The sequence below is a fragment of the Orcinus orca genome, chromosome 10 (assembly GCF_937001465.1).
Source record: "Orcinus orca chromosome 10, mOrcOrc1.1, whole genome shotgun sequence".
Lineage (NCBI taxonomy): Eukaryota > Metazoa > Chordata > Mammalia > Artiodactyla > Delphinidae > Orcinus > Orcinus orca.
The window spans coordinates 83,476,821-83,504,548 of NC_064568.1; the positions used below are offsets into that span (position 1 = coordinate 83,476,821).

The following is a 27,728-nucleotide window of genomic DNA, read 5'->3' on the forward strand; positions in this document are numbered from 1 at the left end:
TGCATGTGTCTTTGAGAGAATCTGACGGGATGAATCAGAAAATTCAGACATTTTGCAACCGTCATGGGACACTCCAGCAGCACACATGTGACCATCCTGGGAACAGACAGGACAGTTGAGTTGGGGGGGAGAAAGACACCAGCCTGGACGTGGGGTCTGGGATAATCTCCTGTTCCTTGGATAGCTGTAAGTTCAGGTTGAGACAACTCAGAGTAAGAGGCTCCAGGTTTCTGGGTTGGAGAACACCACTTCTGGTCCTGACCTGTGTGGGGGCCGAGTAACTCAGAAAAGCTGGAGTCAGACCTCCAGACAGATTGAGGGTGAGGCAGAGAGCAAGGCCTGAGAGAGAGAAAGTCGCCCAGAGTATAGTGCCCATTGCTGCCGCCGGGGTCAAAGGGAACTGCTAATCAGTTACTTCGGGGATTGTCTTCCCCTCCATACCTGGAGAGACTGGATGCCTTAGTTGTCCTGAGAGAAGGGCGGGACCTCAGAGTCACTCTCTTGGCACAGAATCTGGAATCCCCAGAGGACTCTTCCTGTGATTCTACTATCAGACATAATTTCTTTTCTTGGCTTCTTTTTTCTGACTTTTTTTCTATTTATCTGTCTATTAAGTATCTTATTAACATTAATCTTTGACTTAAGAAACATTCTAAGGAGGAACAGTTTCAACATTGTCTTGCTAAATTCTGACCCTGTTCTTTAGTAATTACTCACATTTCATCTCATAATTACTTCTAACCAAAAGCACTGCAACATCCTCTATCTACATCCTTAACCTATAAAATCTGTTCCCTTCAGTCCTGTAAGTGAAACATGGACTGCACTGTCATTGAATATAATAGTTAAAACCTTTGGCCACTCACCATATAGAAAAAATCTGTTTGCACGTTGCTTTGTCCCTTCTATAATGAGGATCTGAATATACAACGTCAGCACTCGACTTGTACTTGCTTTTATTGATAGATACAGCTATAGGGTATAGGAATCTTCTGTTGTTTGGTCATATTTTTTTGACAAAACATTCTTATACAACTGAGCTATCAGAGCAAGTATACCCACATCTCTTGAACCCAGCAATTTAAATAAGGGACGTTCTTCTTAGGCAACTAGCATCTGCTCCCATGTCTTCAGAATGCTAAACGACATGAGTCTTGATGAGACCACCTCTCGTTACAGAAGCCAAAAGCATGCTTTCCTAACCTTTAATGTTGCTGAGGCAAAGGCAGGCATCCTATTCTCTGGCAATCTGGTGCACTTATGCCAAATTTTTCTTTAGGAGTTACTTACATGAAGAACTACGGCCTGTTCTATCCACTAATTTCCTGAGACCATTCCCTCCTCAACTCTTCATTCTCATCTCTATGTCCAGGAGAACTATACCCATCAGCTGGGTCTATGAATCCACCAAGATAGCTGCTGCCAAACCCAGCTCTGGCTCGACCCCTGTGTGTGTTCATTACTTCTTCCTCTTCTGCTCCCCACCAGATCACAACCCCTCTCCACTAGCTTGTCCTCATGCGTGGTATGTTCTGTTTAGGTGCTGCCAACTCCAACCATCCTCTCAACCCCTGCGACCCCCCCAGCTGCTCCTCCCTCTCACTGCAGCGCCGACACTGACTCCCAGCTCTCTTGGGGCAGAATTTGAAAGCAGGTAGGCACACATATCCCTCCCTCTTTACACTCTACAGCCCCAGTAACATTTAATAAATTTCCTTTTTCTAAAATTAGCCGTTTGTTTTCTTCTGCCTATACTTAAGACTACTAATTTAATATTAAGCTAAGTATCTATTTCTACCACCTCAAAACACAGCTGACATAAGACTGAACTTCAGGTCCAAGTGACCTCCAAAAACTCATATACACCTGAACTTCACATGGCTTCCACTCTCCCCTTCTTTTTGAAAAAATTATCAGAGCATAGCAGAAAGAAATAAACCAATTCCCACTCCAGATAGCTCAAGTCTCATAATGTATCAATGGTAAGCAGGTATGAGTTGCAAAACATTTACTGTTTCCTCAGCTGCTTAGAAGGATGACAGGAGAAATTATGTGACAGAAAAGGTGCTCTAGAAATGGATATGGATGTTGTAATCAATTCCTATTCGTGGCAGGGGCTGCAGTCCTATGATATCGTCACTCGTTCTCATACCTGTATCTCAGTGGCAGGTGAAGAACCAAATCAAAGGGCGTGAAGCCCTTACTGCCCAGCACACCAGGCTCCAGATCAAATCGCTGACCATGCTGCTATGTGTTCATCCACAAGCCAGTGAATATCATGCTCTTCCCATTTGGAAACACTGAGAGGTAGCCATTGGTTGTCTGGGAATTCAGGATGATCCTCACTGGGGGGACAAGGGGACAAAGGTGTGGCATCACAAAAGATAGCAAATGAGATTTATCCCATAGGTTCTGGGGCCTTTATGACAATGGGGGTAGACTCCTCAGGGGAGCAGGTCAGAAACTGCTTGTGACCTTGTGCTCATACTATTAGCAACCATATCTGGAAAATGAAGAGAACACAGAAAATTCAAGGGCACAGGGAGTGTGATGAGACTTGAGAGGGCAAAACGGTAAGGACTGAGATCACTGCAGCTGCACAAATCTGGGGAAAGGTTTGTGGGTTTGAAATCTGAATTCTCAGGATAAATAATTTGGATACATTAGTCACACGAAGACCTTCCTCTTTAAAACGAAAGAGCTGACCCATAAGTAATGGAGCTTCATAGGAAAGCTGCAATTAGCAAACTTCAGCCACTATCCCCTCCAGATGCTCACTTGTTTTATATTCCAGATCCCTTATCAATTTTCCTGGAATAAAAGTACCAAAGGACAGTAAGCAATTCTGACACCACATCTTCTAGGTTAAATTCTCTTACTGTTGGCTAATATAACTTTAAAAGATGACAGGGCACCATGAAAGCTCAAGCGAAACAGAGAAATCAATTCAGGAGACACCCATGTAAATATGCATGCCTACATCCGCTGAACCCACCTGCTGCTTCATTAAAGAGTACCTTTGGGCATGTTCCCTGTTTTTAAAGTAAGCCCTAAACTTCTAGGCCTGAACCACACTATTTTTCTCTACTCTCAAAGATACTCTTTTAGATTAATTCTCGCAGTATTCTTTAAATTTTTAATTGTGGTAAAAACACATAATGTTTACCATCTTTACCATTTTTAAGTGTACAGTTCATTAATATTAAGTATATTTAAATTGCTGTACAACCATTTTCCAGAACCTTTCCATTCGGTTTTTTTGGTATTTTAATTAATTAATTATTACATCTTTATTGGAGTATAGTTGCTTTACAATGGTGTGTTAGTTTCTGCTTTATAACAGAGTGAATCAGCTATACATATTCATATATCCCCATATCTCCTCCCTCTTTCGTCCCCCTCCCACCCTCCCTATCCCACCCCTCTAGGCGGTCACAAAGCACCGAGCTGATCTCCCTGTGCTATGCGACTGCTTCCCACTAGTTATTTTACATTTGGCAGTGTATATAGGTCCATGCCACTCTCTCACTTTAAATAAATAAATTTATTTATTTATTTTTGGCTGCGTTGGGTCTTCACTGCTGAGTGCGGGCTTTCTCTAGTTGTGGCAAACGGAGGCTACTCTTCGTTGCGGTGCACAGGCTTCTCACTGCAGTGGCTTCTCTTGTTGCGGAGCACGGACTCTAGGAGCATGGACTTCAGTAGTTGTGGCTCACAGGCTCTAGAGCGCAGGCCCAGTAGTTGTGGCGCACGGGCTTAGTTGCTCCGCGGCATGTGGGATCTTCCCAGACCAGGGCTGGAACCCGTGTCCCCTGCATTGGCAGGGAGATTCTTAACCACTGTGCCACCAGGGAAGCCCCAGAACTTTTCCATTCTTCAGAACTCCAACTCTATACCCATTAAACAACAGCTCCTCATTTCCCCTTCCTTCCAACCACTAATCTACTTTCTGTTCCTATGGATTTGACTACTTTAAAGACCTCAAAAAGGAATCATACAGTACTTGTCCCTTTGTGACTGGCTCACTTCACTTAATATAATGTCCTCAAGATTCATCCATCTTGTAGCATGTGTCAGAATTTCCTTCCTTTCTTAAGCTGAATAATGTTCCATCGTCTACACATTCCACATGCCACATTTTGTTCATCCATTCATGCACTGATGGACATTTGGGTTGCTTCTACCACCTGGCTATAGTGAATAATGTTGCTATGAACATGAGTGTGCAAATACCTCTTCGAGATCCTGCTTTTAATTCTTTGGAAAGTGGAAATGCTGGATCATATGGTAATTATATTTTTAATTGTTTGAGGAAATGCCACACTGTTTTCCATAGCCTTCCAATTTTCTTTTACCTCACTGTTAAAGGTGAAATATCTTTTTATCAACTCTGAGACCTATTGACTATGATTCTACTTTAGTCTAGGTAACATTGTTAGACTCTCATGTGGAATCCTCTCTGGTTTGGACTTGCTTAGATTCCCTCCCCGATGTCCCTGCGTGGTGTAAGTGAGGTGCACAAGAGCAAGGAACTCTGAGGAGCCACCGCCACAATCAAAACCTAAGGAAACATTATAGAGAAAGTAAGAAGTTTTTCTAGGCTCAAACCCCTTCCTTTACCATGGAATCCTTTGAGTCCTTTCTCTAAAGAAAGAAGTTTATCTGAAAATTCTTCTGTCTGCTTTTTGATTGGAGGACTGGTAGACTTTTCAATCCAGAACTTCTACCGGGGATATCTAGAGAAAATGAAGTCACAGTTAGAACTCCTGAGAGAGAGGCATGATTTCCCATCGTCAGCACGTGCATGTGCACAAACACCAACAACGGACCAAAGGGGCAGAGAGTAAAAGCTTCATTTCCAAGTGCATAGTTTCAACATCAGACTCAAAGAGTAGATATATAGAGTTCTGAAGAATGGGCCATGATCCAAGGATTCTCTACCCACCAATATGTCATTTATAGACCATGTTAAATTAAGATCTGGGTCTATTACAGTCCCTTGCCCACTGCAATTTGGGACTTAAAACCTATTGCTTTGCTGATTAACTTATTAAAGAACTCAACAAATGAGAAAACCTTGTCTCTCCTGACTCCTTGTCCAAATCTCATGCTAATGGAGGGCTACACTGAATCCTGGAGCAAGGGGACTCAGGTACAGTTTAGTTGGTCGCTCACCTGCCAAAGTTCAAGTGCTGGCTGCCGAGCCTTCTTCTCTAACTCATAAATCAGGGTCTCAAGCTGGATGACCTCCCCAGAGCCCTTGGTGACATGGCTGTTCCTCCCTTCAGTGAGCTCTTGCTCCATCCCATCCAGCCACTTCAACAGGTACTGCTCCCTTTCTCTCAGGAACTGATGGCCCTGCTCAAACACTGATGCTATGTCTTGCTTGTGGTTCTGGAATTTTGCCTACAGTAAAGGCAGAAAGAGGAAGAGGATTTCTTCTGAGAGGCTAGGAAACACCAGAATATTTGTGAGATCTGGGAATGAGTTCAGAACAAGAATCCCTTTCATCACACCCTCCTTCTCCCCATCCTTCAATATCCCCCCTCCCCCTGACACACACACACACACACACACACACACACACACACTCTCCCACCCAACAGAGGTACACAGAACATTCACTTGAGACTTCTCTTACCAGCAGGGCCTGAATCTCATGTTGTCCCGTAGACTGAAAATTCCGAATCCTGTCCCTGTCTCCCTTCAGAATCTTCAGATGGTTTAGAATTTTACCCTATGAAAATAAACATGGGTAATATTAAGATGAAGATGAAAATGCCCTCAATAAGAAAAGAGATCTGCAAAATGATTCCAGAGTGAAATCAGATAGTGTTTGACCTTATGTAGTACAATAAGGTAACCAGGATGGAATAGTTTCTATCCTACTTAATGAAGAAGAAACAAAGTGAGTGCTATGTTAACTTAGAGCAGTTTCTCAGAAGTGAGATAAAATGAATATTAAACTTATACTGTACCGTATGTCAATTACATCTCAATAAAACTGGAAGAAATTAAGTGAGATAAAATAATGATTTATTATCATTGCAAGTACTAAGACTTATAGTGTAGTATTTATTTATACTTACTCTTTCCACCACAAATATAGACAATTTATATTAAAATTAATTGATAACATGGAAGTAAAAAAGAAAATCAACACAAAAAGTGAAGGAAAGTATATGTACTAACTCCAAACCATTAAGAGAATGACTAAACTGGTTTGAAGAGTCCCATCAACCAAGGAGAAAAGGGAAATACTGAATCACATTAATTATTTAGCTGACAGGAGAAGAAATACTAGTATGTCAGAAAAAATAATAGTTTCCCTGAGATTAAATTCTGAAAGAAAACTTATACAAGATGCAATATTCTCAAAAATATTTTTACAACAATAATGTGCTAGAAACACACAATTCGAAGCTACGTATCCAGAGGGCTATCAAGAGCGCTGGCATTCTGTACTGCTGGTTGAGACTTGATTGATTGCCTCAGAAACCAAAACATCAAGGCAATGGGACAGACTTGCTATTATAAAAGATACGAAAACAAACCAGTTTATTATCCAAATGCAAAGGATAACATGTTGCCAAGAACTTTCCATGCTACAGAATTTGAACCTTCACCTACACCTGTTACAATGGCTATTATTTAAAAAACAAAAGATAAGTATTGGTGAAGATGTGATGAAAAGGAAACCCTGGTACACTACTGATGGGAATGGAAACTGGCACAGTCATGGAAAACCCAATGGATGTTTCTCAAAAAATTAAAAATAGAACTACTATATGATCCAGCAATCCCACTTCTAGATATTTATCTGAAGGAATTGAAATCAGGATCTCGAAGAGATATCTACCCTCCCATGTTCATTGCAGCATTATCCTCAATAGCCAAGATATGGAAACAACCTAATGTCCAATGGATGAATGGATAAAGACAATGTGGTATATACATACAATAGAATATTACTCGGCCTTAAAAAAGAAGGAAATCCTGCATTTGCAACAACACAGGTGGACCTGGAGGACATTATGCAAAGTGAAATAAGCCAGACACAGAAATTCTACAAATACAGTAGAATCTCACTTATATGAGAAATCTAAAAATAGTCAAACTCATAGAAGCAGACCATAGAATGGTGGTTGCCAACAGCTGGAGGTGAAGGAAAAGGGTAATAGTTTGGTCAAAGGGTAATGGTTTCAGTTATGCAAGATAAATAAGTTCTGAAGATCTACTCTACAGCATAGTGCTTATAGATAACAATACTGTGTTATATAATTAAAATTTGCTAACAGGATAGATCTTATGCTAAGTGTTCTTATCTCTCACACACACACACATACACACAATAACATAATAATAATAATAAAGCGGGTGGGAGGAAACTTTGGGAGGTGATGGATATGTCTATGGCCAGCTACTGAGCTCGTGCGCCCCTAACTAGAGAGCCTGCGTGCCGCAAAACTACTGAGCCCACGCACTCTGGAACCCACGCACCACAACTACAGAGCCCACGGGCCCTGGAGTCCGTGCACCACAACTAGAGAGAGAAAACCTGCACGCCACAACTAGAGAGAAGCTCGCGCACCACAGTGAAAGAGCCCACATGCCTCAACAACAAAGATCCCACGTGCCGCAACGAAGACCCAACGCAGCCAAAAATAAATAAATTAAATAAATACATAATAAATCTTTAAAAAATTGGACTGCAATTTTAAAAATCAGTATATTACATATAATAAAGAGTAAATGGTATTTAACAAAACTTGTGTTTTAGTGTGTGTGTATGCGTGTGTGTATGCGTATGCATGTATATTAGACTGGATTGTGAATTAATTTCTTACTGTGATGTTTCAAAAAAATGTTTGAAAACCCTTAGTTTAAACCATGATGATGAGCTTTTCCAGGCAGAGTATGAATAACAGACCTATGATTGAACATAGTGGTTTCTAATAATCTAACTCTCATACTCTCAAATGAGTTTTAAAATATAGCCCTAAATTTTTGTAATTCTTATTCTCTACTGTTGAATCATTTAAAGCAATTTATTTTTATTTTTTAATATTTTATTTATTTATTTATTGGCTGCATTGGGTCTTAGTTGCCACATGCAGGATCTTTCGTTGTGGTGCGCAGGCTTCTCTCTAGTTGTGGCGCTCGGGCTCCAGAGTGCATGGGTTCATTAGTTGGCGCACTGGGTCTTAGTTGCGGTATGTGGGATCTTTCGTTGCAGCACGTGGGCTTCTCTCTAGTTGTGGCACGCGGGCTTAGCTGCCCCAAGGCGTGCGGGATCTTAGTTCCCTGACCAGGGATAGAACCCATGTGACCCGCATTGTAAGGCAGATTCTTTACCACTGGAAAGTCCCTATGGTCCATTTTTTAAAATGCCGTTATAACCCACAAAATTGATGCCATGATACAAGGTATTGCAGTCTACACTTTGAAAAACATTGATTTAAACCACAACAACTTTATCACTAACCCTGACCTCTACCCAGAAATGCAAACTCTAGGGAGCTACAGAAGCCTACTGTATCACCACTTGAATATACCACTTGCACCTCAAATTCACACCTCCAAATGCATTATCTTCCTCATTGTTCCTACTCCTCAGTAAAAGGTACCAACAACCACTCCATGACCCAAGCCAGAAGCTAGGTGTGATTTTAGACAGCTCATTCTCTTTCACTACTACCTCCGATATCTGGTCACTGAATTAAATAATACAATGTCTGAAATAAAAATTTCACTGCATGGCCTTAACAACAGAATGCAGATAATAGAAGAAAGAGCCAGTGACCTTGAAGATAGTGCAATAAAAATTATCAAGTCTTAATAAAAGAGAAAAAAAAGATTTTTTTTTAAAAAAGGAGAAATTCAGTGACCTATGAAATATTAAAAGGTCTAACATTCATGTCATTAGAGTCCCAGAGAAGGGAGAGAAATTGGTAAAGGAAAAAAATGTTTAGAGAAAAAATGGCTGAAAACTTTTCAAATATGGCAAAAGACATAGATTTATAGATTCAAGAAGCCCAGCAAATGCCAAACAGAATGACTTTAAGGAAAACCGCCCCAGATACATCATAATCTAACTTCTGCAAACCAAAGATGAAGAAAAAATCTTGAAAGCAATCAGAAGAAAATAACATGTCACAATGAGGGGAAGAACGATTCAAATCGTTCAGATTTGAATCCGAACAGATTTCTCATTAGAAACCATAGAGGCCAACAGACAGTGGGGCAAACATCTGTAAAGTCCTGGAGGAAAAAAACCTGTCAGCCCAGTGAAATGTGCTTCAGAAATGAAAGCAAAATATAAATATTTTTAGATGAAGGTAAACTGAGAGAATGTGTCACCAGCAAACCTGCCCTAAAAGAATTGTTAATGGAAGTTCTTCAGGCTGATGTGAAATTCCAAAGGGACATTTGGAACTTCAGCAATAGCAACAGAACAGAAGAAAGAGCAACAGAAATGGTAAATATTTGGATAAATACAGTTGTCTATTTTATACCTCACACATTCTTCAAAATATGTAGGACTGTTGGAAGCAAAAATTGTAACATTGTTAGTGAGATAATGTATGTATATGTAATACATATGACAACTATAGGGAAAGCAACCTATATGGTTGTAAGGCTTCTACATTTTACTTGAAGTTGCAAACTTTTAACTCGAAGTAGATTTTTAACTCTAAGGTATGTATATTGTAACCCAGAGACCACTACCAAAAAGGTAATATGAAGAGATATAGCCAAAAGCCAATAGGTAAGTTGATGTGGAATATTAAAAATATTAGAATAAAAGAAGAGAAGGCAGGAAAAGTGAAATAGAAGAGTAAAAAACATAGGGTACAAAACAGAGATGATAAAATGGTGGACCCAAGTTCAACAATGTTAATAATTACATTAAATGTGAAGAGTCTAAACACACCCATTAAAAGAGATTGTCAAATTGGTTTAAAAAAAGACCAAACTATATTTTATCTCCAAAAAAACCCACACTAAATATCAATATAATAATATACTAAAAGTAAAAGTAAAGTATACTAAAAGTAAAAGAATTGAAAAAGATGTACCATGCAAACACTAACCAAAATAAAGCTGAAGTAGCTATATTAATATTAGATAAAGTAGACTTCAGAACGTGGTATGTTACAAGGGATAGATAGGGCTATTACTTAATGATAAAGGGGTCAATTCTCCAAGAAAACATGCTAATCACAAATGTGTGTGCAACAACAGAGCTGCAAAACACATGAAGCAAAGACTGATGGAACTGATACGAGAAATAGACAAACCCAAAATTGTGTTGGAGACTTCAACACTCCTTTCTCCAAAACTGAGAAAAATTAGACAGAAAATCAGTAAGGATAAAGAAAACCTGAACAACATATCAACTAGCTTGACCTAATGGCAATGACAAAACACGCTGCCCAACAAAAGCAGAATATACATTCTTTTCAAGTGCATATGAAATATTCATATAAAGGAACATATTCTGGGCTGTAAAACAAACCTTAACAATTTAAAAGAATTGAAATTATACAAATTATACAAAATATGTTCTTTAACCATAATGGAATTAAACTAGGAATAGAGAACAGAAAAATATTTATAAAATCTCCAAACATTTGGGGATTAAACAATGCACTTTTACATAAGCCATGGTGAATAGTATTGTATCAATGTCAATTTCTTTGTCTCCTAAGATGTTATCACTGGCAGATGATAGGGAAAAGGGTACACAGAGGTCCTCTGAGCTATTTTCATAACTTTTTGTAAATCTTAAACTATTTAAAAATAAAAACTATTTAAAACTTTAAAAAAGAGAAATAAATAAAAATGGGTGAAGAAAGCCTATGTGATCTATGGGACACCATCCAGAGAAACAAAATCTGAATCACTGGTGTTCCAGAAGGAGAAGAAAGGGAGACAGGGACTGAAAAACTATTTAAAAGAAATAATGGCTAAAATTTTCCCAAACCTGCGAGAAATTTGAATATTCAAGTTCGTGAAACTATTAGATCACTCCATTATTTCAGTCTAAAATGATCTTCTCTTAGACGCATTATAATAAAACTGCCAAGAATATAAGATAAAGATAGAATCTAAAATAAGCAAGAAAGAAGATTGTAAACTACAAAGGCACCCCTATTAGGCTATCAGTGGATTTCTTAGCAGAAATCCTACAGGCCAGGAAAGAGTGGGATGATATATTCAAAGTGCTGAAAGAAAAAAATTGCCAACCAAGAATTCTCTATCTGACACAGTTGTCCTTTATTAAGGAGAAATAAAGACTAACAGACAAACAAAAATTGAGGGAGTTCATCACCACTAGATCTGCCTTACAAGAAATGCTGAAAGGAGTTCTTCAAGTTGAAATGAAAAGATGCTAATTAGTAACATGAAAACATACATATATATACAACACACAGATAAAGGTAAGTATACAGTCAAATTCAGAAAACTCTATTACTGTAATATGATGGTGTGTTAACCACTTAACTATAGTGTAAAGGTTAAAGGACAAGAGTACTAAAAATAACTATAGCTACTATAATTTTTAATGAATATACAATATAAAAAGAGGTAAATTTTGGCATTAGAAGTATAAATGGGTGAGAAGTAAAAGGGCAGAGTTTTTGCATGCTAGTGAAATTAAGTTTTTGCATGCTGATACATCTAATAAGAGGTTTTATGTAAGCCTCATGGTAACTAAAAAGCAAAAAAAACTTACAGTAGATTCACAAAAGACAAAGAGAAGAAAATCAGAGCATACCACCACAGAAAATCACCAATTCACAAAGGAAGGCAGCAAGACAGGAAACAAAGAGAACTACAAAACAGCCAGACAGAAATCAATAAGATGGTATTAGTTAGTAAGTCTTTACATATCAATGATTACTCTAAATGTAAATGTATTGAATTCTTCAGTCAAAAGTCACAGAGTGGCTAGATGGATTAAAAAAAGATCCAACTATAAGCTGCCTACAAGATACTCACTTTCAGCTTTAAGGACACTCATAGGCTTAAACTGAAGGGATGGAGAAAGATATTCCATGCAAGTGGAAAACAGGAGAGCAAAGGTAGCTTTACTTATATCAGATAATATAGACTTTAAGCTAAAAACAGTAACAATAGACAAAGAAGGTCATTATATAATAATAAAGGGATCAACTCATCAAGAAGATATAACAATTATAAATATATATGCACCAGGGACTTCCCTCGTGACCCAGTGTGTAAGACTCCACGCTCCCAATGCAGGGGGCCCGGGTTCGATTCCTGGTCGGGGAACTAGATCTCACGTGCATGCCGCAACTAAGAGTCCACATGCCGCAACTAAGAAGTCCACATGCCCCAACTATGAGCCCACATGCTGCAACTAAAAAAGATCCTGCATACCGCAACTAAGACCCAGCACAGCCAAAATAAATAAATAAAAATATATTTAAAAATATATATATATATATGCACCCAACACCAGAGCACCTAAATATATTAAGCAAACACTAACAGATCTGAAGGGAGAAATAGATAGCAAAACAATAACAGCAGGGAACTTCAATACTCCACTTCAAGCAATGGACAGATCATCCAGAGAGAAAATCAACAAGAAAACGTTCGACTTGAAACATACTTTAGTCTAAATGGAACTAACAGACATCCAACAGCAGCAGAATACACGTTTTTGTCACCATGCTGTATAATACAACTCTAGAACTTATTTGTCTTGTAACTGGAAGTTTGTACCTTTTGACCACCTTCACCCATCTTGCCCACCCCGCCTCTGGAAACCACCAATCTGTTCTTCATATCTATGAGTTTGGTTTTTATTAGATTTCTCAAACAATTAAAAATAGCACTACCATATGATCCAGCAATCCCATTTTTGGGTATATATTCAAAGGAAATAAAAACAGGATATCAGAGAGATACCTGCACTCCCGTGTTCATTGCAGCATTATTCACAATAGCCAAGATATGGAAACGACTTACAAGTCCATCTATGAATGAATGGATAAAGAAGATATGATATATCTATATCTATATAATGGAATATTATTCAGCCATGAGAAAGAAGGAAATTCTGCCATTTATGACAACCTGGATGGACCTTGAGGCATAGCGCTAAGTAAACATAAATCAGACAGAGAAAGAGAAATACTATATGATATCACTTACATGGAATCTAAAAGAAAAACAACTCACAGAAATAGAGAGTAGAGTTGTGGTTACCAGGGGCTAGGAGAATGGGGGAATTGGGAAGATACTGGTCAAAGAGTACGAGCTTCCAGTTATTAGGTGAACAATTTCTGCGAACCTAATGCATTGCATTGTTTTTATAGTTAACAGTACTGTATTGTATAATTGAAAACTGCTAAGAAAGTAGATCTTAAATGTTCTCACCACAAAAAATAAATGGTAATTATGTGATGCGATGGAGGTGTTAGCTAACACAATGGTGGTAATCATAACATAGTATATGTGTTTCAAATCAACATGTTGTACATTTTAAACTTACACAACATTATGTATCAATTATATCTCAATAGAGTTTGGGGGAAAAGAAAGAAATGCCAAAGATTCTACAAACAGGAGCAGAACTAATAAATGAGTTTAACAAAGCCACAGGATACAAGGTCAATATTTTAAAAATTGTTTGTTAATACACATAAATAAACTACTGAAGATTGAAATTTAAAACAGTATCATTTACAACAATACCATAAAATGTGAAGTACTTAGGTATAAATCTTACAAAATATCTGTAAGATATCTATGCTGTAAGCTAAAAAAAAAAATGGAAGAAATCAAAGAAGATCCAAATAAATGGTGAAATATATTAACGGCTTGAAGGACTCAGTATTCTTTAGATGTTATGTTAAACCATGGAAAGGCCAAGGAGGCACCACTGTAGAGCTGTTCTTAGGGCATCAGTTGGCCTTAACCCAGCGATGAAGCTCCTTCCAACACCACCATCACCCCCATTATCTCCCATAAAAGGGAGATAATAATAATAACCCCCACATCCCAGAGGACTGCAGAAAGGATTCAGTGAGATCAGGTAAATAAATGAAACTCACTCTGCAAAGCAAAATGCGCTATAGAATGTTGGTTATTATTTCCACACCAAGAAATGGGAGCTAATATTTCACTTTTAGCTGCCATCCTGAGCCTCACAGGGACCCCTGCTTTGACCCTCTTGTTTCTGTCTCCTTTGCAGTGCATCCGTCATCACAGCACCTGGCCCACCCTTCCGTGGCCTCTCCAGCCCAGCCCCGGACTCACTTGGACCACCTGCCGCCTAATCGCAGACAAGGCCTCAGTCACTGGGCTCTGCTGGAGCCTCTGCGACAACTGCCGGGCCCTTCTGGGCAACCCCAGCCCTGCCTGTGCCTCCGGGACCCCTGCCCCTCAGACCCGCGTCTTGGACCCTCAGGAAAGGCCTCCACCAGGCAGCGCAAGGACTGTAGCCGTTGCTCAGGGACCCGCGCCCAGGTCGGCAGGGAAAAGGAAGGCCCAGTGGCACCAGGGGGATTCACCAGCTACGAATGCTTTTAAAATAATTTGTGCCGTGTTGTGATCCTCAACAAGCCTGTGCGTCAGGGCACAAAGGCGCTGGTAGGCCCATTTTACAAATCAGAGCAAGGAAGGCAACACAGCAGAGACCAACTGGCCAAGATGGCTGCCCTCACTTAGCCCAAGTCCCTGTGGCCCCGGGGGCGAGCCCTACGGTTGCTTGGCAACGCGGGGCACCCATGCTCCCAGGCTGGCGCCTAGTTTCCCGGACCTACAGGTGGAGGTTTTACCCTTTGTACTGGGGGGTTCACCCATCCAGAGTCAGGTGCTTCTGCCATTTTCAGTATTCATTTGCTTTTGCCCTTTTGAAACTCCCAAGTGCTCCACCCCACCCCACACCCTAGCCTTTTGGAGAGGTCGTGGACCATTGGAGTTCCACCGATCTGGCCAGCCATATCCACTGGTATCCCAGAATTCTTCTATATTTTCCCTAGAGGGATGTGTAAGGCCTTACCAACTCTTTGTGTGATGCCAGACACCCATTATTTTTTACCTCAGACTAGGCATGTATGTTGGCAAAGTGCAATGTCACATATAACTAAACAATCAGTGGGAACAAATCTGAATCCCCAAAACGAATAGGAGCACAAAAGATGAAAAAGATCATAGTAATTGCGAAAAAACATTTTTGCATGGAATTTACATCTTAACTGCTTCTAGGCCGGACAGGTTATTAGGTCTATGAGGCCAGCATTACCCTGACACCAAAGCCAGATAAAGACTTGACTACTCAGATTCCTCTGCATTTTCTTGGCCTAGAGAAGTGGCCCACTCCTTCCTGTTATGGGCTGTCCTCCCCAGTGGTGGGTTGAATGGTGGCCCCCCAAAAGATATGTGTACTCTTGAATCCCCAGAACCTGTGAAGGTTAACTTATTTGGAAAAAGGGTCTTTGCAGTTGTAACTAAGTATCTTGAGATGAGACCATCCTAGACTACCAGGGTGGACCGTAAATTCAATCCAAATGTCCTTATAAGAGACACACAGAGAAAAGGAAGAGGCAATTGTGAAGACAGAGGCAGAACTTAAAGTAATACAGTCACAATTCAAGGAATGCCTAGAGTCAATAGAAGCTGGAATAGACAAGGAACAGAATATCTCCTAGAGCCTCTGGGGAGAATGACCTCTGCCGGTACATTGATTTTGTTCTGATTTTGGCCTTCAGAACTATGAGAGAAGACATTTGTTGTTTTAAGCTACCTAGTTTGGTTACCGCAGCCCTCAGAAACTAATACATGCCCCCTTACTAAAAGATGACACAGTGACCTCTGCCTTGCGACATAATATGTACTCCTCTCAGGACCAAGGGCTAACCTCTCCTCCTGACCATTAGATCAATAACTATGGCTGTCAAAAATACTGAGTTGGAGAATTGTGGACCTGTTAAGGGAGGAAAGATATTTATCCTCAAAGAGCTGAAGGATCTGGCCAGGGTGTACCAACAAGAGTCAAACGAGTTCGACAGCAGTTTCATAGTCACATTTACTCACACCCCAGGGAAAGAGAACACTGCACACCACGCAGAGCCACATACGGAGGGTGCATTTGGGAACGGTGACCAACCAGTGGCTGTGGGAGGCAGACTATGTAGTAGCAAGAGGGTGAGGTGCCCCCTGGTTTTTGTGGGAGAATGTGATTGGCTTGTTTGAAAAATTCTGCAGGTTGGCAAGGAACTGAAACACACTGTTCAGGGATAAGCAGGAACTATGCCCAGACTCTTTTGATAAGAAAGTCTGTTTGACTAGAGGACTTTATTTGCAGGAGCAGAGTTGGGAGGGAAACTTGTATTGGGGCCTTAGTATATGTAGAGACATCTGTTACCTCAGTTTATAATTTGGGTATCTGTGAGGCAAGATATTCCCAGAATTCTTTACCCCAAAGGGGGCAACTCTTAGGCAATGGCCCAAGAGTTTGTAAAAAAGTACAGATGTGGCCACTTGCTGGCCAGGCATTCAGTGCTAAGATGACTGCCAGAAGTGTGGCCAGTTGTTCTGACCTCTGGGTCCTCTCCTTTATTAGGGACATCCTGGTTAAGGGATGAAAATCAAAAATGTTCCACTGAGCTCCTTTATGTATTATGGTGATGATACCATCTGCAAATTGTATCAACTCCCATTGCTGTTCACTTGGTTGATCCCAAGGGGCATCCCAGGTAGCCAAGAGGTCTGGGAGAGAGGACTTCCTCCAGCACCAAGAAATCTGGCAAGGGACTGGGGACAGGGGAGGCCATCCCCTCCTGCAGGTAAGTATGCCAAAGGGTCCAGGTTTGGCTCCATCCTATAGCAAGGAGGCCTGGGTAGCTATGCTGGGCTGTGGGGTGCTTTCATGATCCAAGGCAGAATGGGCAGCTGGGTACAAAGGGTCACAGATACAGGGCCTGTGAAAGTTTCTGTTTCCAGAAGCACACAATAAGCAGCTAGCAGCCGCTCCTCTAATGATATATAGCACAGAACCAAGGAAGGCAACTTTTTGCTTCAGAAACCAATGAACAACTTTTGGCAAACATGGGTAGTCCAGAGACTCCAGGAGGTATGAGAGGAGATTGCTAAATCCTCTACAGTGAAGGAGTCTCTGGAGAAACCAATAAGAGTGCCTCTGTAGCCTTTGGATGGAGACGGGAAAATTCACGGTGGGTTGATTTGCAGGTAACAGCAAAAGTGAGATTAAGTAAAATTTGTAAATTAGGAATAAGTTGTCTACAGAATCCCCCCAAAAGATCAAAAGGTTGATCTTTTATTAACATTGTGGATGGCAAGAGGGTCAAAGATTTCTTAACAGTGTGTAGGGGATGGAGCAGCCCTTGAGCTGCTGAATAATTTTTAGGAATTGAACAGAGGTGGCTGGCAGGGTCTTGTACTACGTGTGGGGCCATCCCTTTTTTGTGAGCTCCTTTGTTTCTATGTCCTGAATGAGTGTGTCAAATGAATCTTCTCAGAGGATGGTGTCATCAGTGTAATATCATACCTGTTCTTCTGGAGAAGCGTAGATGCAGTTAAAGTCTTGCTTTCAAAGATTGTGTGCAAAGGCAAAGTACCCCACGGTACACCACGCAGGGGCACCAAGGGGTTGCACCTGGTAACACTTTCAACAACTAGGTTCTGTGGGAGGCCAGCTTTGTAGTATCAAGAAGTTGAGTGACCCCTGGTTCTTAGAGGAGGATGTGATTGGCTTGTTTCAATAATTTTTCAGGCTGTCAGGAACCTGACACCACTCACCACTCAGGGTTAAGTAGGAACTGTGCCTGGTCCCTTTGATAAGGAGGGTTGTTTGGCTAGGGCCCTTATCCACAAGAACAGAGTGGGGATGGGAACTTGCAGTTAGGCCATTCAGGGCTCCCCCAATTTTACCCAATGTCAAGGCAGCATATAATATTAAGCTCATTATAATTTTATAATATTAATTACATAATTTTAAGCCTTATACCACATCATGCAAAACATTTTTATCAGTCACAACATTCTAAGAGCTCAATTCCCAGGAGTTGGCCAAAGGTCAGTCATGAAAACAGGCCCTTCTTGGGAATGTGCAGGGTTTGAGCAACTCAGGCCTGCTGAGTTAACCTTTCCATCACAGATACTTACTCCAATATGGATTTGCCTTTTGTGACTGGTTCACTTCTCCCAGCTTTACAACTGTACCCTTGCAGAATGCCTTGTCCATCACCATGGTATTCTATACAGCATCACATCTGACAAGTGACATATTTTGCAGCAAAGGAAATGTGGAAATGGACTTATGCCCGTGGACTTCACTGATCTTAACACATGTCCCATCACCTAGAAGAAGCTGGCTTCATAAAATTCCACAATGACTTACTTTGAGGCTCACAGCACCAACTGGAAGATGACCCCCTAGGAGGTTAGGGTGCTATCCCAAAGGAAGCAATACGTGCATTAAACCGGTGGCCAACTGTATTCATTTCCTACTGGTGCTGTAACAAATTACCACAAAGCAGCCTGCAGGGGCCTTAAACTAACCCTACCCCCACTCCACACAACCACACCACATGCCCTATAAAACAGCCCACAGAATCACAAGCAAATGTAAGTTCCTGATATGACTTCCCTAACAGTCTCCCTTTACTCCCAGAACCATTCCCCGTGCACACCTTAGATAAGGCAGGTGCCCCAGGTCCTGCTTCTCTCTCTGTCTGCACTCTCTCTTAAACTTCCTCTGTGGCCCCTTGAGGCATGCTACGTACCTCCTCCAGCACCTGTTGTTGAGCCATGCTCACCATCTAGCACTCTGTGCTCTACTTAACAGATGTTAATTTAACAGTCATAACGATGAGTCTTATGGGACGAAAATCAAGATGTCAGTAGAGCTGGTTTCTTCTGGAGGCTCTGAGGGGAGCCTTTTTCAGATTCGGATGGCCAGATTCCTTGGCTTGTGGTTCCTTCCCCTGTCTTCGAAGTACATCACTCAAGTTTTTTATTTCTTCTTTTTTGTAGTCTAATTTCATTCTGCCTCTCTCTTATAAGAACACTTGCGAGCACATTTAAGGCCCACCTGGATAATCCAGGATAATCTCATCATCTCAAGATTCTTAACTTAATCACATCTACAAAATTCCATTTGTCATATAAGAAAATATTCACAGGTTCTCGGGATTAGAGTATGAGTATCTTTGAAGCCCATTATTCAACCTACCCACACTGCGCCCTCTGGCACCCCAAAATTCATGTCCATCCCCAGTGCAAGATATATTCACCCCATCTCAGCCATACTGAAAGTCTCAGCCCATTACAGCATGAACTCAAGTTCAAAATCTCATGTATATATCCTCAATTCAGAAGACCCAAATCTCATCATCTAAATCATTAAACCAGGTATCAGTGATCTCTGGGTATGATTCATCCTGGGGCAAAATTCTACTCCAACCATGGACCTGTGAATCTAGAAAACAAGTTATCCTTCTCTCAAAATTCAGTGCTGGGACAGGTATATGAAACAGCTGTGTTTCCTATTCCAAAAGGGAAAAAGTGGAAGGAAGAAAGGAGTCACTGGTCTGAAGCAATGTTAAAAGCAGCAGGGAAAATTCCATTTGGTTTCAAGTCCCCCTGCCATTGGTCTCCCTGCCTTTTCAGGCCTCACAGAGCAATGGGCGTCTGTGACCATGCTCCCCAGCGTCTCTGGCACAAGATTCTTCCAGCACCTGCCAGCCCCTGGGCTTTGGACTTTATGAACTTTCTCCCTGCGGAGCAGGACAGCCCTTGGCACAGCAGCTGCCAGCTGTTCCTGGTCCAGAAGGAAGGCTGATCCTCTGGTCAAAGGGAAAGTTGTCACTCTCCAACTAGGCATCCTCATTCTGCTATGGGGTCTACTGTGGTGGGAGTATAGATAATTTTTTTGTTTTTTAATCTTCCTTGGTTTATTAATTTTCTTTGTTTAAAACTTTTTGAATAGTAAGGGACTCACATGATTCACATAATCAAAGAGTATAAATATATAACCACAAAAATAACAGGGTTTATGGGGAAAATAGGGTTTTGGGAGACAACTCAGAATCTATACTTCTTTGTAAACTTAACACTAACAAAACAATCAATAACAATCCAAATAAAAACACTAGCATTGTTTTTAAAAGACTTGTTAAATAGCTAATAGATAAAGATTATGATATGAGGTAAAGGACTTTACTGTTATTGAAAAAAAAAAGGTAAACATATGTTGAGAGGGTAAGGAAAGATGGAAGCTGGTGGTTTATGGAAACAAGGCAGGGGGTCATCACCAACAGAAGTTGCAGAATAAGCAGTTGAGACTTTGCACAAAAGTAGGTGTTGATGATGGGTGGCTTTGGCTCATTGTTTTGTGTTTGTTTCTTTTGCACTGGACTTGTTTGGTTGTCTTGCTATCTTCTTTCTTTTATTGAGAAGCAGCTTACAGAGTTCCAAATACAACCTTGTGCCACGGAGCAAAGACTGCACCAAAATCATCATTTTCTATCACTGCAAATGGGTCTCATTTCTACTTAAAGCAGAAGACACCTAGGAAAGCTCTTGTAGGGCAGCCTAATGACATTTTTCTTCCACACTTCTGAGGGGTGCATCAGCAAAAAAATTTGTTGCCATTCCTGTGTAGAATCGTACTGCAGCAGCATTTACTAGTCTCGTCCTCAAAACATTCATGAAGGGACTTCCTTGGTGGTCCAGCGGTTAAGACTCCACGCTGCCAATGCAGGGGGCCCGGGTTCCATCCTGGTCAGGGAACTGGATCTCGCATGCAGCAACGAAAATCCCACATGCCGCAATGAAGATCCTGTATGCTGCAGCTAAGACCCGGCACAGCCAAATAAATAAGGAAATATTTTTTAAAAAATTCATGAGGGCTTCCCTGGTGGCGCAGTGGTTGGGAGTCCGCCTGCCGATGCAGGGGACATGGGTTCGTGTCCTGGTCTGGGAAGATTCCACATGCCACAGAGCGGCTGGGCCTGTGAGCCATGGCCGCTGAGCCTGCACGTCCGGAGCCTGTGCCCCGCAACGGGAGAGGCCACAACAGTGAGAGGCCCGTGTACCGCAAAAAAAAAAAAAAAAAATTCATGAAGATCGGGATAATTATTTAATAAGTACTTCAAGACAGAGAATGTGTCCATACTGAGTGGAGAGGAAGGAGGTGGGGTGAATGGCATTGTCTATAGCATCATATTCCCGCAGCTTGCTCTGCTCAATTACATTTGCTACTTTGCATTCAGCTGCTGCTACTCAGAGCAAAACATTCACATACTGGGACAGTTGCATGCGACACAATGCAGCTTCCACATTATGCTGACACCATTTCCTCATTTATCCATTTGTCTGAAGAAGCGCTCATTGCCACAGTAGAGACAGTGAAGGCTCTTGCTCCCAATCCCGCCCACCATCTGCCTAGTTGAAGCCTCATCCCCAAACAGGGAACCACCTTCTTTAGTTTCTTGTGTACCTTCCAGTTTATGAAAATATCAAGTGATTCTTGGTTCCCTCCTCTTTTTTTTTTAAAACACAAAACTAGCCTATTATACACAATGTTTTTCACCTTGCTCTTTCCACTTGCAATATATCTTGGAGATCTTACCAAAAGTACACAGAGAATTCCTGCATTGTGATTAGTTTTTCATTGCATAGTATTCCTGTGTGTGTGTGTGTGTGTGTGTGTGTGTGTGTGTGTATAAAATTTTAGCCAGTCCAAAATTGATGGATGCATGGATTATTCCCAATCTTTTGTTAAAGACAAACTGCAATGAACAAAATAGTACAATTTTTTTGCATGTGTATAAGCATATCTGTAGGATGAATGCCAACAAATGGAATTGTGGAATTGCAGGGTTTAAGAGTATATACACCTACAATTTTGACACACATTGCCAATTGTTTTTCAAAAGGTTTGTCCTAAGTTGGATTCTACAAGCAATAAATGAAAGGGCCTGTTTCTTCACAGTCTTGCCAATCAAGTGTATGCCAAACTTTTGGATTTTTGCTATTCTGACAGGTGCAAAATAAAATCCCTGTGTAGTTATTTGCTCCTTCTTTATTATGAGTGAGGTTGAGCATTTTTTCATGTTGAAGGCTATTTTGTTTCCCTTTCTGTGGAACTGTCCATAGGGATCCTTTATCAACATGTAACATAACAAATATTTAATTTATTTATTTTGTCCATTATTTGTCTTCCCCCAGTAGAATGTAAGCCCCCCTGAAATTTTTGTCTCTCTTGTTCTGCTGGAGCCCCAGCATCTATAAAAGTACTTAGCACAAAGTAGGTGCTCAATAAGTATTGGAGGATGAATAAATGGATAAAGAGCATATGCAATAGATGATCCTGGGATAATCAGATAACCATCAAGAAAAGAGAAACAAATCCATATCTGGCTCCAAACATAAAAATGAATTAATCCAGGTATACTAAAGGCTTAAATTTGAAACACGAGACTTTTAAGTGTTTATAAAATAATACTGGAGATTAACTATGTGATCTCGGGACAGGCAGAATTTATTAAACTAGACCCAGAGTCCACAACATAAAGAATGATAAATTCGGCTACTTTAGAATGAAGAACTTCTCTTCATCAAAAGACACCATCAAGACAAGCCAGAAACTCTGAGAAGATATGTGTAACACATACAATCAACAAAGAATTAGTCCCCAGAATATATGAAAAAACAAATATCTCCCATAAATCCACAAGATAAATTTAAAAACAGCCCAATAGAAAAATGGATAAAAGACATAAGAGGCATTATACAGAAGGAGACATACAAATGGCAAAAAAAAAAGAAGGAAAAATGAAAAATTCTCATCCTCATTAATAATTAGGCAAATGGAAACTAAAACTAAAATGAGATAACATTTCACACACATCAGATTGGCAAAGAGTTGAAAGTCTGACAATACCAAGTGATGCTGAGGATGTGGTTCAATTGCAACTTCATCTGCCAGTGGAGGAACAGTAAGAAATACAACCCCTGGGGGATAGTCTTGCCTCACTGAGTAACATGACATATATGCACATTCTAAGACTCAGAAATTCTACTCTTGGTCACGTACCCTAAAAAGTCTTGCAGGTGTGTGCCAGGATACATGTATGAGAATGTTTATAGCAGCATTACCCATAATAGCAAAAAGATGGAGACAAACCAAATTCCAGGAACAGTAGAGTGGAGAAGAAAAAAATGTAGACTGTTCATATTTGAAATACTACACAGCAGGGCTTCCCTGGTGGCGCAGTGGTTGAGAGTCCGCCTGCCGATGCAGGGGACGCGGGTTCGTGCCCCGGTCCGGGAGGATCCCACATGCCGCGGAGCGGCTGGGCCCGTGAGCCATGGCCGCTGAGCCTGCGCGTCCGCAGCCTGTGCTCCGCAACGGGAGAGGCCACAGCGGTGAGAGGCCCGCGTACCGCAAAAAAAAATAAAAAATAAAAAAAAAATACTACACAGCAGTGAAAATGAATGAGCCAAAGCTAAATGCATCAGGATGGTGGATCTCAAAAACAAAGACAACGAGTCACAGAACACATACAGTGTGATTCCATGTATATAACGTCCGAAAACTGGCAAAACTAGGTAATGTACTGTTTAGGGATATCTACATGTGTAAAACAATTACAAAGAAAAGCTAATGACTATCACAGAAAAGCACATTGAAGCTTACCTCTAGAGGAGAGAGGGAGTGATACATCCATTAGGGGCACACAGTGAAAGATGATGGAAATCTGATTTCCTAGAATGAGAGATGAGTGCAAATGTCTACTTTATTATCTTCTTCTTATTTTAAAACATATACATGCATTATATGTACTCCTCCTAACAGATGATATATTTTGATATATTTCACAGTCTTTGGGAGGAAGGAAAAGAAATGAAGCAATCAAGTACAAACAAGATTTCCAGTCATGGGAGCAGAGAAATGGAGGGAGGGGTTGGCTAAGCAAAAATCCTTGAAAAACTTATAGTATCAAGGAATTTTTTTTTTAAATGAGGGATATTATAATATGTGTGTATGCTTATGAGACTAAGTCAGTGAAAAGGTAAAAAGTGATGATACAGGACGTGGGACATCACAGAGGCATAGTCTTTGAGAAAACAGAAGGGATGGGATCTGGCCTTGTTAGTGAAGGTGCCAACGAGGCTCACTGGACAGGAGGGAAGTCAAGGTGGTTCTGCCACAGTAGAACTTGCTGGAAATATGATGTCTAGAGTTTCCTGGAAATCTGCCCTCTGGAACTTCCCAGAAATCCGCCCTCTTGGGTGCAGGAGAAAGCTGTTCACACCAGGGTGAACAATATAAGATCTCCCGAGGGGTTGCTGCTGGCGCTGTTTGTTGATGACCACCACGCATGGCAGAAGCTGGATGGTAGGGAGATTTCCTGTGCTTCAGGAGCTGGTGCTGGAAAAGCCAGGCGCTAGCTTTAGGAGCCTGGCAAGGAGCATACCAGAACCAGGAAGCAAAAATCGTTTTCCCTGTAATGACTCTCTAGTGCCCTCTAGTGACAAAGATCAGTGCCTGCTGGCAAAGGAAAAATATTTAAATGGCTCAGCTGCATTTCGGAGCTGAGAAACAATAAATACATAACCAATCCCATGGGGAAAGAGTAATCAGGATGACAATATCTGAACCCTCCATCAAACTTCCCATCACTCAAAGTGGGGTGGAGATCATATATTTCTTCGTGTGATGCAATAGGTACACAGCAGCACTTATGGAATATTTCTTGCCTTAAAAAATGGGACTCGAGGGACTTCACTGGTGGTCCAGTGGTTAAGAATCTGCCTGCCAATGCAGGGGACTCGGGTTCGATCCCTGGTTGGGGAACTAAGATCCCACATGCTACACGGCAACTAAGCCTGGGTGCCGCTACTACTGAGCCCAGGCCCGTGAGCCACAACTAGAGAGAAGACCGCGCGCCGCAACGAAAGATCCCACGTGCCGCAACTAAGACGGAACGCAGCCAAATAAATAAATAAATAAATATGGCACCCAAATCTGATAAAGCCTCTAGATCTAACTACCAGTTACAAGAAATACAGGGGATAGAGAAACAAGTTAATTGACACTATGAGGAAACCAGGCAAATCCAAAATGTAGAACATTTTACAGGATAAATGAACAGTTTTCTCCAACATATTAATAGTATAAAACTAAAGGGAGGGTGGATTGCTATAGATAAGAAAAGGATTAAAAGACATAATAATAAAATGCAATGTATTGTCAAAGTATAATTTTCAAAAACTTAAAAACAGTGGTCTTAGACAAATATAAAGAGCATTTATCGAGGAAGTATTAACAAGGGGACCAGTAAAAAAGAACTATTTCAAAGAGATTTAAAAAAACTTAATATACATGGGCACTGGACATACATCTTTTATATCTCTACTGACTAATATTCATGTACATTGTTATTGACCAAGAATCATTTGTATCTATATTATTTTTCTATAAATTCACATCTACCCTTAAAGAATATGCTAAATACCCTAAAATAATAAGTCAAAGTAAAACCTCCCTAGAGAATGAGATAATTCTTTCATGGGCCTGTTGGAAAATGCTCCAGTGTTACACAGAAAGGACACACAGTCATCGTTTTGTCTATGACCAAGTTTGGAATTTTCTTTTTCTTAATAGTATGGACTTTGTTTGCATCTGGATTCATACAACTCAAATGCAAAAAGACATCTTTAAGAAAATCAGGGAATTTGAATATGGTCTGGGTACTAAATGATATTATGAAAATATTGAATAATTAAATGAATAGTTTTGCTTGGTGCAGTAATGGCTTTTTGGTTATGTAAGCAAAGTCCCTATCTGTTAGAAAAGCATGTGGAAGTATTTACAAGTAAAGTAAAACATGTCTGTGATTTGCTTTAAAATACCCCAGTTAAAAAAGAAAGTGCGAGGAGGGAATAGATGAAACAAAACAACATGTTAATAACTGTTGAGGCCAAGTGGTTCACGATATTTTCTCTACTTTTGTGTAAGTTTGAAAAATTCCATAATAATTTAAAAAAATGTAATGATAGTATTCTGCTTCACACTCTGGGGTAACTGCACCTTCACCACATAAGGTTTAGAATTCTTAGTTTTAAAGTTAAAAGTTGAATTTCTCATTGTTTACTATACAGCATATTTTCACTAACTTTTGAACAAAAAGACGTTTATATAAACATCCCTAAAGTTGGAATATAAAGTATTTTAAAGAACAACTCAAGTCGTATAAGAGATTGGCTCAGCCTATGCCTTCTTTCTGTTTAAAACTCGGCAGTCAATGCTGTTAGCATTCAAAATGCCTTTCTTTTTCCTTTTGAAAGGGACCGTGAAGCCTGTTATTTTTTTAGCCCATAGCCAGGTCTTAGCACAAAAGCAGTCGGTTCTTAGTAGCATACATTTATTTCTCTGTTAAACCTTTGCTAGAAAACAGACACATAGGCTTAAAACCAGTTTAGCTCATGTAACTTTTAGCTTTTCCTTTAGAGATAGTCATTTATTCTGGCCCTGATAACAAGGTATCCTTCATATGAAAGATTCAAACAAATTCTTTGCCTCTTTACCAGTGGGAGCTTCATATTTTTAAGTATTTTTGTTCAGAGGCCTCTTTCCAAGCACTCTAACATTCTTCAGACCTTGAGATTTCTGAAAGCCATATTTTAACTCAATAAATATGGTAAATAGTAGGAACATACCTACTAAATTTTCTTGCTTGATTTAAGATTCTCATTTCAAATGCAAGTAATTATATCCTTTGGGCTAGTCAATACTTATAGACAGTTTCAAAGGTTTTACATGTATTATCTCATTTAAGCCTCACAATGATTCTATGAAGTGGATATAATTATTATCTCTATTTTTCAGAGAAAGAACCTGTGGCACATAGAGGCTGAGCAACTCCGCAGAATCACAAAGAAAGTGGCAGAGAGGAGGATCCCAGCCCATGCAGAGCCAAGCAGAGACTTGACTTGAAAGCTAAACTCCTAACCAGCCCCATATGATGTTCTGGTCTCCAGCTGGTATGAACACTGGGCTGGAGGGCTGGAGGAAGGAATTTTGGCTCTGCCCTCAGAAACTTGGGGCAGTGAGTCTGAGCACCCAGTAGCTATAGGGGCGGATACCACTGTGTGCGACTACAAAACTGCCTTTGACTGTACAAAGCAAGCCTTGGAGTCACCATTGCCCTTATTTGGGCTTGAGAAGCCGCATCAACCAAGGTGTAGTGTGGTGGGAGAGGGGAGTGCATAACTGACACTGCAGCCAAGCAGGGCCATAGGGCTTTAGAAAGCTTCTAGAAATGCCCAAGCAGAGCCCATTCATTCAATATACATTTATTGAATGACAGTCATGTGCAGGGGAGACAGGTGATGTCTCCACCCTCATGGGGCTTACATTGCTCAGGGGTGGGTGGCGAGTGGGGAGTATAAACACATTGACAAAGAAGTGAACAAGATGCTTTGGAATGATGGAAAATGTATGACAAAAGTGAAACAGACTGGATGGTGGAGGAAGGCCTTTCTGAGATGTCAAGGGAGCAGAGACATGACTGACAAGAAGGGGGCAGCCATGCCAGGGGCTAGGGCAGGGAGTTTCAAGACCAGAGGGGTTGAAGCACAGGGACTTAGGGAGAAGTGGCAAGAGGGGAGTCAGAGTGATAATCAGGGCGGTTATGTCAGCCCCGCAGGCCCTGCAG

The 27,728-nt window shown here is 40.7% G+C and overlaps 1 protein-coding gene across 1 annotated transcript in view; it reads right to left on the reverse strand.

The window, feature by feature from the left end:
• Positions 1-808: 808 nt before the first annotated feature.
• Positions 809-27,728, reverse strand: part of LOC117198897 (uncharacterized) — a 29,942-nt gene continuing 3,022 nt past the window's right edge. The window contains exons 4-7 of the mRNA XM_033417129.2: positions 5,642-5,737; positions 5,176-5,406; positions 4,621-4,736; positions 809-2,345 (exon numbers count right to left, since the gene is read on the reverse strand). Of these exons, the coding sequence (XP_033273020.1) occupies positions 4,710-4,736; positions 5,176-5,406; positions 5,642-5,737 (354 nt within the window). The 3' untranslated portion in view covers positions 809-2,345; positions 4,621-4,709. The remainder of the gene's footprint in view (positions 2,346-4,620; positions 4,737-5,175; positions 5,407-5,641; positions 5,738-27,728) is intronic.